The sequence below is a fragment of the Prionailurus bengalensis genome, chromosome E4 (genome assembly GCF_016509475.1).
Source record: "Prionailurus bengalensis isolate Pbe53 chromosome E4, Fcat_Pben_1.1_paternal_pri, whole genome shotgun sequence".
Lineage (NCBI taxonomy): Eukaryota > Metazoa > Chordata > Mammalia > Carnivora > Felidae > Prionailurus > Prionailurus bengalensis.
This window is the reverse complement of record NC_057360.1, coordinates 13,660,129-13,678,709: the sequence shown is the minus strand read 5'-3', so window position 1 is coordinate 13,678,709 and position 18,581 is coordinate 13,660,129. Positions and strand designations below refer to the sequence as shown.

At 51.3% G+C, this 18,581-nt stretch overlaps 1 protein-coding gene across 1 annotated transcript; it reads left to right on the top strand.

The window, feature by feature from the left end:
- Window positions 1-346: 346 nt before the first annotated feature.
- On the top strand, window positions 347-14,587 carry MYOC (myocilin). Its single transcript, XM_043567762.1, has 3 exons — window positions 347-1,022; window positions 11,191-11,316; window positions 13,256-14,587. The coding sequence occupies exons 1-3, from the start codon at window positions 461-463 to the stop codon at window positions 14,038-14,040; spliced, it is 1,473 nt and encodes a 490-aa protein (XP_043423697.1). The 5' UTR covers window positions 347-460; the 3' UTR covers window positions 14,041-14,587.
- The last annotated feature ends 3,994 nt before the right edge of the window (window positions 14,588-18,581 follow it).

Below are 18,581 nucleotides of genomic sequence, written 5' to 3'. Positions count from 1 at the left end.
ACACAGAGCAGGTCTCAATAGAGTTTGCAGAGTAAATGGAAATACAAACCAGAAATAAATCCTTATTGAAACTGACACACAAGTAGTTCCCATTGGATGAAGTAGGCGCGTGTGAATGCGTGGGCACAAGACAGGGTGGGGATATGGGGGAGAATATCAGAGGGATACGGGGTGCATAAAGCGAGACGTTCTTTTTTCAAAGAAATTCAAAACAGACTTCTGGAGTGTCATATTCTAAGAGTTTTGCTGGCCGTGAGAAAACAATTCCCCTGTGCATGGCCCCACCCAGCCTCACGTGGCCACCTCCCCCTCCAGTGCAGGGGTGGCTCTCCAGTATATATAAACCTCTGTGAAGCCAAGGCGTGCACCGGCAGGGCCACCCGTCCAGACACCTCCCAGAGGAGGAGAGCTGTCGAAGCCTTGCCCGGTCTCTGCACATCACTGCCGCTGCAGGCCGGAGATGCCAGCCATCCAGCTGCTACTTCTAGCCTGTCTGGTATGGGGTTTAGGGGCCAGGACAGCCCAGCTCCGGAAAGCCAATGACCGGAGTGGCCGATGCCAGTACACCTTCAGTGTGGCCAGCCCCAACGAGTCCAGCTGCCCTGAGCAGGGCCAGGCCATGTCAGCCATCCAGGACCTGCAGAGAGACAGCAGTGCCCAGCGGGCAGACCTGGAATCCACCAAAGCCCGGCTCAGGTCCCTGGAGGGCCTCGTCCACCAGCTGACCCTGGACGAGGCTGCTGGGCCCTCGGCGACCCAGGAGGGGCTGCAGAGGGAGCTGGGCGCCATGAGAAGGGAGCGAGAACAGCTGGAAAGCCAAAACAGGGAGCTGGAGGCTTCCTACAGCAACCTCCTCCGGGACAAGTCAGCTCTGGAGGAAGAGAAGAGGCGACTGAGGGAAGAGAATGAGGATCTGGCCCGGAGACTGGACAGCAGCAGCCAGGAGGTGGCAAGGCTCAAAAGGGGCCAGTGTCCCCAGTCCCGTGGCACCCCTCAGGATGTGCCATCAGGTTCCAGGGAAGGTAAGAATGTGGGGTGAAGGGGTCCCCGAGTCCAGAAGGTGGCATGGCTCATAGTGACCTGTTACAGGTGGTCCAGGCTTGCTCTCCCGCCCTCCCCTCTCTTCCGGAGGCTGCACGTCCAGCACGAGGCAGACGAATCCAGGGGAGCAATCAGCCTCACAGGTTACTAGTCATCTCGCTCCTGGGAGCTTTGTTCGGGTCAGCGGTCCCGAGCTCTTGTGGCTTCCGGGATGGTTCTCACAGTGACGATAAAATGAGAAATAGGAGACCAGGTGAGACGTATATGTAGATGATCAGTAGAAGGTTCCCAACTAGGCTTTTTAGAAAACTACCCCTTCGGTGGGTCTTTCTTTGGAGACTGTGATTCCTGCCTCTTGTTGTTAAAATGACCTGACAATCGATTTATGAAATCATGATAGACGGTGGGGATTTTTTCATGTCCTTTCTTGGCAAAATAAAGAGGTGGTGACTCTTTGTCGGGTTCCTCAATATGTTGTCTTTGCGAATTTTCGGCCTCTTTGCCCAATCCGAGGACCTCTGCTTTTAAGTCACCAGGCAACTCCTTGAGGTGGCTCTTTCTAAGATGCTGGGCTGTTCGTCCTTGTCCCTGCTTGAAGGTGAGTCCGTGAGTGTTGGCTGCAACGGGGGGCACACTCTCCCCATTAGTTGGGAAGATAGTATTTGTGTCACTTTTTTTGAAGCTGTGCTCCCAAATATTCACTGTTGGAGAAGTTTTCCAATCGGGAGGAAACAAGCAAGGAAATCCAACTGTGGGACAGTTAGTCCAGACTCTTCAGAGATGTCACCATCAAGAAAGAAAGAGGACAGGTGGATTGTTCTAGATTGAAGGAGGCTAGAGAGATGCGGTGGCCAAATGCAGTGCCTGGCTCTGGACTGGCTCCTACATCCAGGGGAAAAAAAAGCTACAGGGACAGGCTTGGAATCATTGATGATATTTGAATATCGGCTGCTTCTACGGTCATGCTATTGATGACTGCTCAGTTTCTTGGGCGAGAGATGGTGTGGTGGTTAGGGAGAGTATCTTCTGAGAGTACATACTCAAGTCCTTAGGGGAAAGGTGTCAGAATGGTTGCAATTTCCTTTCAGGCGGTTCAGCAAAGACTGTAAATATGGAAAGAGTGACAGAAAGGAAGGTAAAAAAATGCACCAAAGTTTTCACAACTGGTGACTCTCTGTGAACAGCACGTGGCGAGGAGGGGGGGACTTATTGTACTATTCTTTCAACTTTTCAAAAGGCTTGGAGATCATCAGAATAAAACAATGGGAAATTATTTTCTAAAAAGGCTTTCTACATAAAAGGCAAAGTCTGCAAATAAGCGAGACTGACAAACATCAAAGCCTGTATGTGACCTTGGGCAAGTCCTTTACCCTCTGGACCTTGACTTCTTACCCCACGTGCTAATGAGAATGTCTACTGTGAAGGATGTTTGTGGGGCTCACGAAATAACTCTAAGATGGAAAGGATTTTTAAAGACCCCGTATTGCTGTAGTTGGAAGAGATTTGATGCTAAATTTTACAACAAAAGAAAATGAGGCCCGAAGGGCCCCGGGTTGCTCGGTGATCAGTGGTCGCACTAAAACTTGCTGAACTCGAGTCTTTGAGCACAAGTAAAAGAATTAGTATTAATAGGAACATTATGAAGATTACTTATTTCAGACTGTTAAGTGAATGGAGTCACATTCTCGACAAAAACCCGTGTGTGTGTGTGTGTGTATGTGTGTATGTAAACAGAGGCAAATAGCCTTTTATTGCCCTGTGGTCATTTAACAAGCCTTGGGGAATTTATGAGATGTGTTTTCTAATTTTACATTTCTTTTTGTTCTTTCCAGCTACTCTACTTTTGAAATAAGGACAACAGCCCATTAGAGTGAACTCCAAGCTTGGAAACTCTTTTTAGCCATGGGTTTTTTTTTTTTTTTTCATGAGCAGGAAATTACATTAGCACAAGAACGTAGAGCTGCAAAGTGGCCTGGAAAGCATCTGATCCACTGGCTCATTTGTGCAGATGTGGAAACTGAGGTCCAGAGCTGGTCCATGGCCACCTAGCCAGCTAAAGGCAGAGCCAAAACTCAAATTCAGTTCCTCCCCTTCCTGAGGTCCAGCGGCCCTTCGGGGACCCTGAGGTGACCCCTGGTTTATAGAACCTAATGGTAAAAAACAGGAAGTGTGCATTTAAACATCAGGGAAAGAAATGTTTGGAACCAAAGATAGGCTTCGAGGTCTTAAATCTGAGGGTAAAGAAAGGGCTTTCTGGGCAGCTGGAGGTTAAGTGCGGCTGTGCTCGATGCAGGGGCGGCAAGAACTGAGGGTGAGGGCAGGGGAGGCTGCGGGAGCCCAGCCCAGGGAGGCCACAGAAGGTGGACTTTTTCTTCGTCTGCCATTCAGACTGTCACCACCACTGTCTTTATGGTGTAATTGTTACATAGAAAAAAGATCTTCTTAGAATCACAGAAACCCCTTGTTCATGTGTGTGTGTGTGTGTGTGTGTGTGTGTGTGTGCGCGCGCGTGCGTGTGTGAGAGAGTTGAGATAGTATATATACAATTTTGTCGTAATAATTTTGCAGCAGAGTGTCTGGACACCTATTAAATAAGCCCCAAGAGAAAAACACAGATTACCACAAGATCTCTCAGAGTCAGTTAGCAGTGTCCCAAGAGAAGCCCACTTTCCCCTTTACTTTGCGTCTGCTTCAGTCTGTACTTCCCAGAGAGAAGCCTGGGGTGGGGGCTTTTATGCAGTGATTTACGTGGGTCTAATCCCAGGGAGATCAGGAATCAGGGGCAGGGGAGAGCGAGTCAGAGAAGGAAAGCGAGCACGTAAGGAGGGAGGGGGCATTCCCCAGTGGGTCCCCACAGTGGATGGTGGAGGCTTGACCCCACCAAGCCCTGCCGGGGAGCTGTGTAGAATGAGGGCACCCAGGTGGTTCAGTCAGTTGAGTGTCCGACTTCAGCTCAGGTCATGATCTCACGGTTTGTGAGTTCGAGCCCCGCGGCGGGCTCTGTGCGGGCAGCGAAACTCCTGCTTAGGTTGGGATTCTCTCTCTCCCCGTCTCTCTCTTTCCCTCCCCACTTGTGCTCTCTCTCAAAAATGAATAAACAGGGGCGCCTGGGTGGCGCAGTCGGTTAAGCGTCCGACTTCAGCCAGGTCACGATCGCGCGGTCCGCGAGTTCGAGCCCCGCGTCAGGCTCTGGGCTGATGGCTCAGAGCCTGGAGCCTGTTTCCGATTCTGTGTCTCCCTCTCTCTCTGCCCCTCCCCCGTTCATGCTCTGTCTCTCTCTGTCCCAAAAATAAATAAAAACGTTAAAAAAAAAATTTAAAAAAAAAGAATAAACATGTTAAACAAAGAAAAAAAGAATGCAGCCAAGGGAGGGAGCATTCATTCGTGGATCCCGCTCCCATGATGCACAGATGTGGGCACCAGACTGGCTCTTGTGGAGTCAGAGAAGCTGGGGCAGGGCAGCGGAAGCCAGGTCCCGGCCGATGACACCTGCACACGAAAGGTTGCCACGGCAATGGCTGGGAAAAGGTGGGCAGGACATGGAGGAGGAGCACCAGAGGTGTTCAAGGCAAGGGCTAAGATAGCAATCCCCTGTGGGGGTGACCACGCAGATGAGAGGTAGTGGGCAGAAGCAGGCAGCACTCTGAGCGCAGTAAATGCATCGTGACGAAGGGCTTCTTGTGCTCCTGCTGCCCTACTGTTTTAAAACGCCGTTTAATGATTATAACGTTTACCCGTACATAATATTTTGGCATGCACATTGATCCCAGAGACAGTACATGTTGGCGTAACACCCGGGACATTAGTCTGCTGGCTAATCTTCGCTTTCCTGGGAGTTTCTGGCTTAAGCTCCCTAGAATGTGTCTGCAAAGCAGAGGTAAGGGACAAAGGGCAGAGCATGCAGAAAGTTTCCAGAATTTTGCAATAGGCATGAACTTTTCAACCACGGAAGGACTGAATCTTAAGAGAAACAAACAAATAAAAGCCCTAAAAATTTTTTAGCTATTGGATACAATACAGTCCTTAATATTTTCATAACCTCTTTTTGTTTTCTCCCCACGTTCGGAAGGAAATATGAGCGATTTTAAAACATTCCAGAGAAATTTTGATTTTGACACATTTTTATCGAGGACATTTCGTTTATAGTTTGAACTAAGAATACCGAGGCTCAGAGAGGTCGAGCAACTTGCCCAAAGTCACACAGCAGGGACGTGGCAAGCCCGAACTAGGAAGCTACGACTCGGGCCCAGTCCCAGTCCTGGCTCCCTCACACAGCTGCTTCCCACCTTTGCCGCCCCCCCCCCCCACCCCATGCATCCTCTCCCACAGGCCTCTGTCTTCATGCCAGACGGCTCTGCCCTGGGAGCTCACCATTGCCAGATGCTCCTGGCTGAAACAAGCAAGAAGCAGCCAGCTGACTTGTCAGCCTACCATCCCACCTGCCAACGGAGAAAGGGCCTTGCTGTTGTTCTGGAAGCCATTCCCTGACTAACTGCTTCACTATGGTTCTCGTTTACTGCTAAGAAAGCAAGTGAGGTGTGGTTCTGGCAAAGAGGGAGGAGAGGCGTGGGGATGGGGCAGAGAGACAGGGGAGAGAGAGAGAGAGGGAAGACGGGACGGAGGAAGAAAAGGGCCCTCTGCGCAGAGCTGTGAGGACCTCAGTGGGACCAGGAAAGGAACTCAGCAGCAGCCACACACCGGGGCCACCTCTTCTTTGGCAGCCAGCCAGAAGCCTGGGCTCCCTAGTGTGTGCCACCTGGGAGCTGTGCGTGCCACCCGCTGGCATTTGAGCTCGGGTCCAGGAGTGAGTCACTCCCCCCAGTTCTGAGCAGCTTGTCTGAAGCTGCTGGAAAAGCCTCAGGTACGGGTCTGCGTCCAGTCAGGGCATAGACTCCACGCTGCGGGTTATGTCATGGCCTTTTAGTGTTTATTTTTTAATTTTTATTTATTTATTTTTATATGCTTGAGAGAGAGAGACAGAGAGAGAGACAGAGAGAATTAGTGGGGGAGGGGCAGAAGGAGGGAGAGAATCCCAAGCAGTCCCCATGCTCAGCTCAGCTGGGAACCCGACTGGCAACTGAAACTCACTGCCGTGAGATCATGCCCTGAGCTGAAATCAAGAGTCAGATGCTTAACCAACTGAGCCCCCCAGGTGCCCCAGGGCCTCTTTTTTTTTAATGTTTATTTTTGAGAGAGAGAGACAGAGTGTGAGGGGGAGGGCAGAGAGAGAAGGAGACACAGAATCCGAAGCAGGCTCCAGGCTCTGAGCTGTCAGCACAGAGCCCGATGCAGGGCTCGAACCCATGAGCCATGAGATCATGACGTGAGCAAAAGTCCAACGTTCAACTGGCCTGAGTCATCTAGGCGTCCCCGCCAGGGCCTCTTAATAGAAAGAATCAGGTAGAATGAAAGCACAATATGAGCTGAATAAGTAAGCTCTACCTGGCACCTTCGGGCTGAGGGAAGGTCCCAGAGGAAGGACAAACTTGGACCAGGTCGGGCCTCACAGAGGAAGGTGAGGGCCAGCCCATCGGATAGCAGAGAAGCTGGCCACTTTGTCCAGGCTGGAGCCGAATGGCCAGCTCCGGAGGGTGACCGTGGTGTGGGACGCTGGGGTCAGGGACAGCTGCGGAGCCGGCTGGGGGCCTGTAGAGGAGGCCGGCAGAGCACGGGGGGGCCTCTGCAGGGACTCTGGGTTCTGTGTTGACAGGGCTGTGGAAAGGTCATGATCGGGCAGAGGCTGCAGGGTCGCAGAGGAACCGAGTCTTGGCTGGGGCAGGACTCCACCAGATGTCCTCACCCTCACACGGCTAGTCCAGCCTCCCTCCACACCACCCCCCCCACAACTTCCTTCCACAATCTCCCCCCAGCGCCCTCTACTGAGGAAGCCTGACATCGTGCTCACTAGAAAGGAGAAATGCCTCGTTTTTCAGAAAACATATATGGAAGTGTGCATTTGGCACCGAGGGGCCATCAATTTATAACCGACCAACCTCCCCACCGCAGGGAGGAAAGGTTCACAATTGCCATGGCCTAGACAGACCCAGGTTCAAATCCTAGTCCCACCACTAACCAGCTGTGTGGCCTCGGGCAAGTTACTTAACCTCCCTGTGCCTCAGTTTCCTTTTCTGCAAAACGAAGAGAATATAGTCCGCATCAGGACTGTTATGTGGAAGAGAGGTAATGACAGCGAGCTCCTAGCACAGTCCCCGGCTCGCAAGAGGCACGTAGTAAGTGGTGGCAACAATTACATGAGGTGCGGACTGCAGCCCTAAAGCCTTCTTCCATTTTTTTTTTAAAAGCTGTGAAAGTATCAGATCACATAAAGAACTTATATGAAACTGCTTCAAAAGGTGGAAAGAGCTATAAATACCTGTTAATCATCCCTTTCCCCAAAGCATCTGTTTTCAGTATTTCGGGGCCAGTATGTCAGCTGTCTTCGGGCAAGTCTCCTGGGAGAATGCCTGTTCGGGTTTGTTTCCCCCACTTTCTCCCCTCTGTGGGTAAAGAGGGCCTTTCTCTTAATTTTCTTCTCATTGATTTGCAGGCATGTCCCTTTCCTTTTCTCGGCCTGTGTCTATTTCTCAGGAAGTCGCTACGCCCCGTGATCACCCCGGTCACGTTCACAGGATAAGGCACTGTGCACCAGATGCACAGAGGAAGGGCCCGGCACGGGGGCCGCGTGGCTCACAGTGGCCCTAGTATGGCAACCGTGGGTCCTGGAGCCGAAAGGTGGGGACCTGGGGTGGGGCAAGGGAACTCTCTAGAAGTTTTGTACAGCTGCCACTGCAGTATTTGTCTCTCACCTCACACTGCCTACACTCGCTCCGGTGTTCTGAGAATGAATGGAAACAAAAGAAGTTTGGAATTGTTCTGAGGAATGGTCCGTGATGGTCCAAGGAAAGGTACAGAGGAAAAGCAAACAGCTCACCTCAGGGAGTTTGCTGATTTTGAGAAGTTGCCTCTGCTCAGCCTGAGAGGTCGGCCAGGCACGGCGGGGGGGGGGGAGTGAGGGGAGTGGAGGGGGGGTGCTCCCCATAGCCAGGGGTCAAGGCTCCCTCGCTGTGTTTTAGGCCTAAGAGAGCAGGCGTAGGGGCGGGAGAGGCAGATGGAGAGCGGGGAGGCCTGTGCTCCAGGAAGCAGGAATAGTTACGAACCGCTCTGCTCTTCCCTCGAAGAGGAAGAGGTCCCTCACTCTTACCTCCTCCTGGCGGCACAGAAGAGCAGGGAACCTCAGACACCCCGCCCCTCTGCCATGCTGCCCACAGGCAGCACCAATTCCCTGGCTCAAGTGTGGGGGTCGCCAGCCCTGGACAGGAAGGAGTGGCTGGTGACAGTCCCCAAGTTGGTCTGGGAAAAATACCCATGAGCTAGTGAATCAGCCTCTGCCCTGTCAAGGCAAGCTGGGAGTAAAGAGCAGAGGAGCTTCCTCACCTCCGTAGATCTTCAGGCAGACAGAAGCAGATTCAGGGAACCAAATTCATTTCCCAAGATGCTCGCGGAGACATTTGTATTGTCCAAGGGGACCTTGTTCCCAAAGCAGCCTGGAGTGAACCCATGTGACTCCTCAGCCAGCCCCTGAATTCCTCAAGGCCGTGGACAAGTGTATCTCATTCACCCTGTATCTCCACAACCGGCACAACCTTGCAGTGTAGGTGTCCCGGAGGGGCTGGCTATTTAGATGGATGGGCAGCTCCCCGAGACTGGGGACACTGAAGACCTGCCATGTCCTTGGGGGTGTCCCCACTCGCCCCTGGAGTTAGGGCTGCATAGCTAGGATGCCCTCAGTTGGCCACACATTTTGGCTGAAGGCTCTCAAGTGCTCACACAGCCCACTCTGGACTGGGGGACACCCAAGCAGGAGGATGCAGGCCCTCAGGACAGTCACAGGCCGGCAGAGAGCAGGGCAGGCGGCAGCCGGAGGAGGGCCACAGCTCAGCTACACAGCCCCACAAGCCTGAGAGCTTTTTTTTTTTTTTTAAGTTTATTTATTTATTATGCATGTACAGGTGCCTGAGCTGGGGAGGGGCAAAGAGAGAGGGAGAGAGAGAATCCCAAACAGGCTCTGAGCTGTCAGCACAGAGCCGGATGAGAGGCTGGAACTCACAAACCATGAGATCACGACCTGAGCCGAAATCAAGAGTCGGATGCCCAACTGACTGAGCTCCCCAGGCACCCCAAGCCCGAGAGCTTCTAGGCTGGATAGGAAGTGTTCCCCACCGCCTTCTGGTACTGTCGTTCACCGAAGAATGTGTGGCTGAAGACTGATGAAATGTGGCAGAGCCAGAAGGGTTAAGCATTCCATTGTAATCTGTGCCTGAAGGGCAACTTGAGCTAACAAGTGACAGAAGACAGAATGTCTGCCTGACCTTCTCCACTATGCAGGAGCCCAGCCCCAGTCACCACACTGACTGCCCTCGGGGACAGTGGCGTGGGAACCCCGAGCGGGGCGGTCACCCCGGGGGCCGAGAACTGACTGAGATGGCCAGCAAGAGAACAGGCCACCATTCTAAGCATTTTATTCTGATGCTCTGACGTCTGGGCCTCGCAGATTAGCCAATTCCTAGAGACAGCATTGGACCCACCTGCCAGCTCGCTTCTCACGCGCAAGCCCACCCACCCAGCGTCCGTGCCCCACCCGGTCTCTATCAGTGATCACAGTCAAGGGACCGTCCGCCTGCTCTCATCTCCTCCGAGCCCGGTACCAGACAACCAGGGACAGCCCCTATGCCCCAGGCCTGGTGAAATTATTCACGCCAGCCAATCCTAAACCTGTTTACCTGGCCTGGCTCATTCCTTCCCACAGGAAAAAACAGTAAAGGCTCCTGCCCATGTTCCCCTCCCTCCTGAGTGACCCCTGGCGCTTCCCCATGTGGGCCTTAGGGTGTGGGTGTGCCTTCCCACTTGGGATCAGTGCCTTCCCCTTGGGATCAGTGTCTTTTCATCAGCGATCAGCTCCTGACCTGCAGGCCTCACCAGACGTACCTGCGGTGGCTGCTGCTTTTTTATTGGATCCAGGGACTCCTGTATAACACTAACCCTAACCCAGAGTAGCAGTGTGTGACACGGTGTGGTAACTTTAGGTCTCACCAGTGCCTCCCACACACACCCCTTCCCTTCTCTATACACAACCCCCGCCCCCGCCCACAAATTCCTATAGGAGCCCTGCACACTTTCTCCTGGTCCAAAACTGGTCTCAGAAAGGGTTCTGACAGCATATTTCAATTGGCCATGTAGAGCTGAATGTATTACTTCTTATAGGAACATTTGCATCATGACCAGGAAGAACCTTATGTCATGCAGGGAGTTGTTGATTGTTGAATTTCAGGCATCCCAGAAAATGCTAAGGGCCTTCTGAATATCCCAGAATCACCTGCTAATAAATTAGACCCGCTAGTGGGAATTATTTTAAGGGGCACGAGCTTACTTTATTTTATTTTGAATACCCTACTCTGTGCTAGGCATGTCGCTATGCAATGTATTATTTGTGAGCTTTTTATCATGGAAATCTTCCACACATTCATAACAGTAGAGAGAACATGAACCCCAGTTCTGACAGCTGTCCGATGAGTTTTTTTTTTTAATGTTTGTTTGTGAGAGAGGGAGAGAGAGTGTGAGCAGGGGAGGGGCAGAGAGAGAGGGAGACAGAATCCGAAGCAGGCTCCAGGCTCTGAGCTGTCAGCACAGAGCCTGAGGTGGGGCTCGATCTCCTGAACCGTGACATCATGACCTGAGCCGAAGTCTCAACCGACTGAGCCACCCGGGTGCCCCAGAGGGAGAGAGAATCTTAAGCAGGCTCCATGTTCAGTGTGGAGCCGACTCGGGGCTTGATCCCATGACCCCGGCTGGGGTCATGACCTGAGCCGAAATCAAGAGTGGGATACATAACTGACTGAGCCACCCAAGTGTCCCTTGTTATCTCCTTTTAAAGTTTTATTTATTTAATTAATCTTTACACCCAACATGGGGCTCAAACTCATGACCCCAGATCAAGAGTCACAGGCCCTCTGACTGAGCCAGCCAGGCACTATCTTAAAACAAATCTCAAACATCATCTTATCTCTGGAAGCCTATTTAAATACCATCCTCAACACAGTCATTGGGCCATTCTTCCTCATAGTACGAGTTTGTCTCTTTCTTTTAATATAGTTTCTAAATGGAACGTGGAGACCGTCAACTTCCAGGAACTGAAGTCAGAGTTAACTGAGGTTCCTGCTTCCCGAATCCTGAAGGAGAGTCCATCTGGCCATCCCAGGAGTGAAGAGGGAGACCCTGGTATAAAATTAAATTTCTTCCCTTTTGTACACACGTGGTCTTGATCCATGACTAGCTCTGTGCTCAGAGTTGGTCAGCCCACTTTGGCGGAGGGCAGGTCATCAATGAGCCCTGGCAGAGAGAAGGGAGGGGGGAGAGGAAGAGCCCCTCTCTGCCAGCTTTCCAGGGCATGCTGGCAGGTGTCCGCCTTTCCCTAGCAAAGCCTTACATCTCATCACCCACGTGGGGGGTGGTGGGCTCAAGTGGGCTGCAGAGGGTGGAGGCTTAGGGAGGGGTGAGGGGTGGTGGGAAGAGGAGAGATATGTTTATTTCACCCACTTGATTGCCACATAGAATTATTTTTAAAAGAATTTTTTTAATGTTTATTTTTGAGAGAGAGATAGACAGACAGACAGAACATAAGCAGGGGAGGGGCAGAGAGAGACAGGGAGACCCAGAATCCCAAGCAGGCTCCAGGCTCCGAGCTGTCAGCACAGAGCCCAACGCGGGGCTTGAACTCGTGAGCCGTGAGATCATGACCTGAGCTGAAGTTGGACGCTTAACCGCTTAACCGACTGGCTCTGTTACTAAAGGTATCTTTTCTGAACTTTGGGTCCTGAGGTATTGCCCCCCTCTCCCAAGTGTTCCCTGAAAGCCTGACTTTAAGGCAAACACTGTGGTTTTCAGAAACTGTGACTATCTGTGTCACGGACAATTATTCCAAGCAGAAGAGCATGTATGGTGGTGGGAAGTTTTGAAATACCCAGAGTAGGGTTCCCTGAGACATGAGCAGCAGAGACTTCCCATTTTCTAGAAGGACATTGAGAAAAGCACAGAGATCTGTTGCATTTATTTCCACGGAATCTAAGTTTTCAACCATTTCTTCACTACATTTAAAAAATTATGTTCAGGTTTTATTGTATTTAAATGGTGCCTAAACTATGTGGTCCATTGGTTAGGGCTTGAAGAACTTCATTTTATAGAGTTTATTATAATGACTTGATTTTTGTTTCTTTTTTTTTAATTAAAAAAATTTGGGGGGGGGATGTTTGTTTATTTTTGAAGGAGAGAGAGAGAGCGTGAGCAGGGGAGGAGCAGAGAGAAAGGGAGATACAGAATCCGAAGCAGGCTCCAGGATCTGAGCTGTCAGCACAGAGCCTGACGCGGGGTTGAACTCACGAACTGTGAGATCATGACCTGGACTGAAGTCAGACGCTTAACCGACTGAGCCACCCAGGAGCCCCTTGTTTCATTTTTCAAAATGAAGTAAATTAGACAGGAAAGTCATAAACAGTAGTATGATGAATACCCATGAGTTCCCACCCGGCTTAAATCAAATATTAGAAACACAGTTTGAAGCCCTCGGTACAGCCTTCATCTTTACAACTGACAGCGAGTAGGAGAAGTCCAATCCATACGGCATATTGAGCACATAATATTTACTGGGCATTTACTCTATGCCAAGCACCTAATACGTATAATTACATTTAAAGTTTCCAACGTCTCTACTACCCAAAACACTATACCCCTTTACAAATGAGAGAGCCGAGGTTGAGGGGGCTGAGGGACCTGAAAGTCACACAGCCAGCGGATAGCAGAGCCTGACTTTAAAAGTTTTTAATTTATTATTTATTTCTGAGAAAGAGAGAGTGCGAGCAGGAGAGGGGCAGAGAGAGAGACAGAGAGACAGAGAGAGAGAGAGAGAGAGAGAATCCCAAGCAGGCTCCATGATGTCAGCTCAGATCCCGACCCGGGGCTTGAACTCACAAAACCGTGAAATCATGACCTGAGGCGAAATCGAAAGTCAGATGCCTACCTGGCGGAGCCACCCAGGTGCCCTGGCGGAACCCGAGTTCAAACCCAGATGCTCTGTCTCCGGCCTTCTGGCTTTTACCGCTTCCACGTGGTAGAAAGGTGGTGGAAAGGCGTTTTACGAGTCGGTTTGCCTTTCATTCACCAGGATGCGGAGAACTGGTTTGGGTAGGGGAGCCGCTCACCCTGAGAAGAGCTGAGACAATCACGGGCAAGTACGGCGTGTGGATGAGAGACCCGAAGCCCACCTACCCCTACACCCAGGAGACCACGTGGCGAATCGACACCGTGGGCACGGACATCCGCCAGGTGTTCGAGTACGACCTCAGCAGCCAGTTCCTGCAGGGCTACCCTTCCAAGGTTCACGTGCTGCCCAGGCCGCTGGAAAGCACGGGCGCCGTGGTGTACCGGGGGAGCCTCTACTTCCAGGGGGCCGAGTCCAGAACCGTGATCAGATATGAGCTCAACACCGAGACAGTGAAGGCTGAGAAGGAAATCCCCGGGGCGGGCTACCACGGGCAGTTCCCGTACTCCTGGGGCGGCTACACGGACATTGACCTGGCTGTGGACGAGACGGGCCTCTGGGTCATCTACAGCACCCAGGAGGCCAAAGGCGCCATCGTCCTCTCCAAACTGAACCCGGAGAGTCTGGAACTTGAACGAACCTGGGAGACTAACATCCGAAAGCAGTCAGTGGCCAATGCCTTCATCATCTGCGGCCACTTGTACACCGTCAGCAGCTACTCGGCACCCGATGCCACCATCAACTTTGCGTATGACACGGGCACAGGGCGCAGCAGGGCCCTGACCGTCCCCTTCAAGAACCGCTACAAGTACAGCAGCATGGTGGACTACAATCCCCTGGAGAAGAAGCTCTTTGCCTGGGACAACTTCAACATGGTCACCTACGACCTCAGGCTCTCCAAGATGTGAAAAGCCCCTCCTACCGGGAGGTGATGTGGAGCGCTCCTGAGGGGAGAGCCAGCCAGCCGAAGCCCACGCGGCTCTTCTCTGCTTTCTGAGCTTTCGTTACTAATCCAGAAGAATGCGCTTCGTCGCCACGTCTGTGTGGAAATAGCCACCGGGGGGTTTAGACGGTTTCACAATACATATTCTTTTCTTCTGCCAGGTTTCACGGGGCTGTTGACCCAAAACGGTTCAAGTGTGGTGGTGATTTGGGGCCAAAGCTCTAACGCATAGTCGTCTCATCGTGAAAACTACAAGGCTTTCTGTAAAAGGCCCTCCCTGGCTAAAAGAGGAGAGTTTGGGCAGAACAGCTCGCCCCGTCGTGGCGTCCAGGGTCATTCCCTGCACGTCGCACGGTTACCATTAGCCATGACACAAAGCGGCACTTCTAGAGGAGGGACAGCTCCTGCAACCTGTGCTGAACATATGCATAGTCGGCTTCTAATGCTTCACGCGGGGTCCAGTGGGTGTCACATAACCTTTGCCCTGGGAAATAAAGTGATCTTACACACCATCCACCTTGAACTTTGTGGGATACTTTGCTTAGGAGGAGAGTTCGGATTCCAACCATCAGATAATTCCTTTGGGTTGGGAGCTGTGATTGCCGGATGCTAAGGGTGTGTGTGTGCGTGTGTGTGTGTGTGTGCGCGCATGCCTGCGTGACTGAGAGGCCTGCACCTGGTTTTGAGGTGCCACCCAGGATGACACCAGCCAAACAGTGGAATTCACCCCTCCCCCGCATCCCATCTCCTGGTGCTCGTGGTCTTTCCCAAACTGTCTTTTCGTCTTTCCCCAGCTCACCCTGTCTTCACCCTGGCTCTTGTTTGCTGTCATGGGCATGGATTTCATAAACCACAGCCTCAGGGGAGCAAATCTTATGCCACTAATTTTCAGTAACCGAACTTCATTGCCCTCTCACGGTGCCATCGTACCTAATGGTAGAATACCCCGTCTTGCCAATTCAGCTCGGACTCTGTCCCACTAGCAGGTCTTCAGTCAACTCGGGTTTTCCCTCTTCCTCCTCCGGCTGGCACCTGTGCTCGAGAGAGCCAGGGTGTGGGCACGGGGGCACGGAGGGAGAGGAATCCAACCAGGGTTTCCTATCACAGTTGCTTTTAGTCATCAGCGCAGGGTCCAGAATTTGCTGCCCACACGCATGTCTCCGTATCCAGTTCCAGTCCCAGGGTCCTCCACATTCTGACGGCCAGCCCCATCAGGTGGCCTGCTTCTAGCCTGTTCTTTTCCCATCAGGAGCTCTCCTGTACCCCCGGAAACCCAGGGTGCTCAGGCCCTTTCTCCTAGATCGACCTGTTTCCCTTTTGCTCTTCTGTGGATGCAGGGCCACTTCTCTTGGACCTTCGCCACCTACACAGGATTTACCTGGACGCAAGAACGAGTTGTTCTGCCTTCTCATGCCCCAAATCGTGTGGGACACAGAGACCTGACAGAAACGCTCTAGAATCTAAGCTCTCTTTTGCTCCCCTTTCCCCTTGCTTTCCCCAGGCTTTATGCAGCCAGCAGGGATGCGACAGTCGAGCCCTTTATTTATCTTCTCAAATCCTGTTCATGAGAACAGGGCTCAGCCTTTGGATTTCCAAGAGTGCCAGCTCTTAAAAGCCAAAACCTTGACTTTATTTTTTTTTAATTAAAAAAAAATGTTGGTATAGGGGCACCTGGGTGGTTCAGTTGATTAAGCGTCCAACTTTGGCTCAGATCATGGTCTCACAGTTTGTGAGTTCGAGCCCCGTGTTGGGCTCTGTGCTGACAAACCTGGAGTCTGCTTCAGATTCTGTGTCTCCCTCTCTGTCCCTCCCCTGCTCTCTCTCTCTTTTTCTCGCTCTTTCTCAAAAAGAAATAAACATTAAAATTTTTTAAATGTTTATTTTTGAGAGAGAGAGAGAGAGCGAGTGTGTGAGCACACACACAAACGGGGGCGGGGAGGGGTACAAAGAGTGTGCTTTGGTAAGTAAGATCAAGAATTTAACTTTTCTTCCCCTCTGAGAGTCGATCCTCATCGAGGCTATGCATGCCACGCCTGTGGAGGAACGGGTGTGATGTCTCTCCAAAGGTGTATTCGTCAGCTCAGTCCACCATAACTAAGGGCCACGGAGAAAAAACAACAGGATTTTTTCTCTCACGATTCCGGAGGCCAGAAGTCTGAGATCAGCGTGTCAGTGGACCTTGTAGATGCTGCCTTCTCCCTGTATCTAAACACCGTCTTCCTTCTCCTCTGTATGTGTGTGTCCTAATCTCCTCTTTTATAAGAACAACAGTCAAATTGGATAGGGCGCACCCCCAATGACCCAACTTTAACGCAGTTACCTCTGTAAAGGCCCTATCTATCTCCAAAGGTGGTCACATTGAGGTCCCAGTGGTTAGAGCTTTGACATACGAATTTGGTGTGGGGCACGCAATTCAGACCGTGACAACTAGATATCAGCCCTGCCCCCCACTGACAGCAGCCTCTTAATGAAGAGAAAGCCCAGAAGTAGGAATGCATGAACTCATTCACCCCTCTGAGCACCTGTGGCTGCCGGGTTTTTGAGTGAAAAGCGGAATGTGAGGAGACACCTTTGGGTGGGGAGACAGGGGAGGCAAATCCTGCTTGCACAGACCTGCCCAAGATTCCTGTTCTTTCCTTCTCTCAACTCCTGCCTCTGGGATAGAAGAAGGGGATGGACGAAGGAGGCACAGAGGGAAGAAGGAAACTCTTTCTTCGCTTAGCTTCCAGGACATTAGACTCCCCCTACATCACTGATTGCTCCTTCTTGACCTTTTTTGCTGGTTCCTCCCTTTGCCCTGTATTAGTCAGGAAACAGAACCAGCAGGAGGTACAGACGCTGGTAGGAAAAGAGATGAGAAATTGGCTCATGCCAATTGTAGAAGCTGAGAAATCCCACGATCTGCCTTCTGTGAGCTGGAGACCCAGGACAGCTGGTGGTGTCATTTGATCCGGGTCCAAAGGCCTGAGAGTTGGGGGGGCGGGGGTTGATGGCATAAATCCCAGTGCAGCAGGAGGGAAGACAGATATCCACACTCAAGCAGGCAAGCAGGAAGCAAAAGGGGTGAATTCCTCCTACCTCCAGCTTTTTGCTCTATTCAGGCCTTAAATGGATTGGATGACGCCCACACGCACCGGGGAGGGCAGCCCACTTTACTGAGTCCGCTGAGCCAAAGGCTAATCTCGTCTGAAGATCCCCTCGCATCACACCCACAAATAATGTTTAATCTGGGGACTCTTGGGTCCAGTCAAGTTGACACATAAAATTAACCAGATAGCCTCGATCTCTTAAGATTGAAGTGTGTCTGGGCTCGATTTATGGTCTCCTCATGACCTACTCATTCTTCTGGTCTCAGCTAGCGTCATGGCTCTAAATGCTGCATCTATGCGGATAACTGCCCCCCACCCCCGATTTATACCTTCAGCCCAAACCTTACCCCTAAACTCCAGATTCATATATTTATTTGCACACTTGATCTCTCCACTTAAATGTCTATTAGGCAGGGGCACCTGGCTGGCTCAGTTGGTGAAGCATGCAACTATTGATCTTGGGGTTATGAGTTCAAGCCTCACCTTGGGTGTAGAGATTACTTAAAATCTCTTGGGTGTAGAGATTACTTAAAACCTCTTGGGTGTAGAGATTAAAAATAAAATCTTAAAAAAATTATCTATTAGGCATATCGAATCAGCAAAATTTGAATTTCTAAGTTTCCCTACCCCACCCCTCTCAGTCCTGCCGAATCTGTTCTTCTAGGAGCGGTGGAAATTCCATTCCTCCAAAATTGCTCAGGCCCAAACTCTTGGAGTCATCCTTCACTCGTCGCTCTCAAAACCCCACATCAAATCCATCAGAAACTTTTGTCGGTTCCATCTTCAAATATGTAACTGTAGAATCTGACCGCATTTTTCACCACACCAACTGCTAATTGTCCAGATTCCCATTGCCTTTTTCCTGAATGGCTACATAGCCTCTGAGGTGACTCTGTTCCTTCCTCCCAGCCAGCCTTCTCACAAAGCAGCCAGAATGACCCCATTAAACTATTAGGCAGATCGTGCCTCCTTCCATGGCCTCCAGACCTCCATGGCCGTCAAAACTTCCATGGCCTCCCAGCTCAAAGTCAAAGTCAGAGTCCTTACAAAGTCCCCCATGGTCTTTCCCACCACTGTGACTTCACCTTTTACGAATGTCCCCAATTCACTCTACTCCAGCCAGGCTGCCCTGGCCTGATTGCCCTCCCCCGAATACTCCAGGCACACACTCTGACTTTGAGGCCCCTGCATTCCCTCTGCCTAGATGTCTGCACACCTAACTTCCTCATAGGCTTCAAGTCTTTACTCAACTGAACCTTCCTACGGAGGCCAAACCAGATCTCCTATTTAAAACTACAACTTACCAGCTGTTTCCTCTGCTACTTCCAATCCTCCCGACCCGGTCTGATTACTTACAATTTTTCCTTTCCATTACATTTATCATCTCCTGACATATGATACAATCCACTGATTTTCA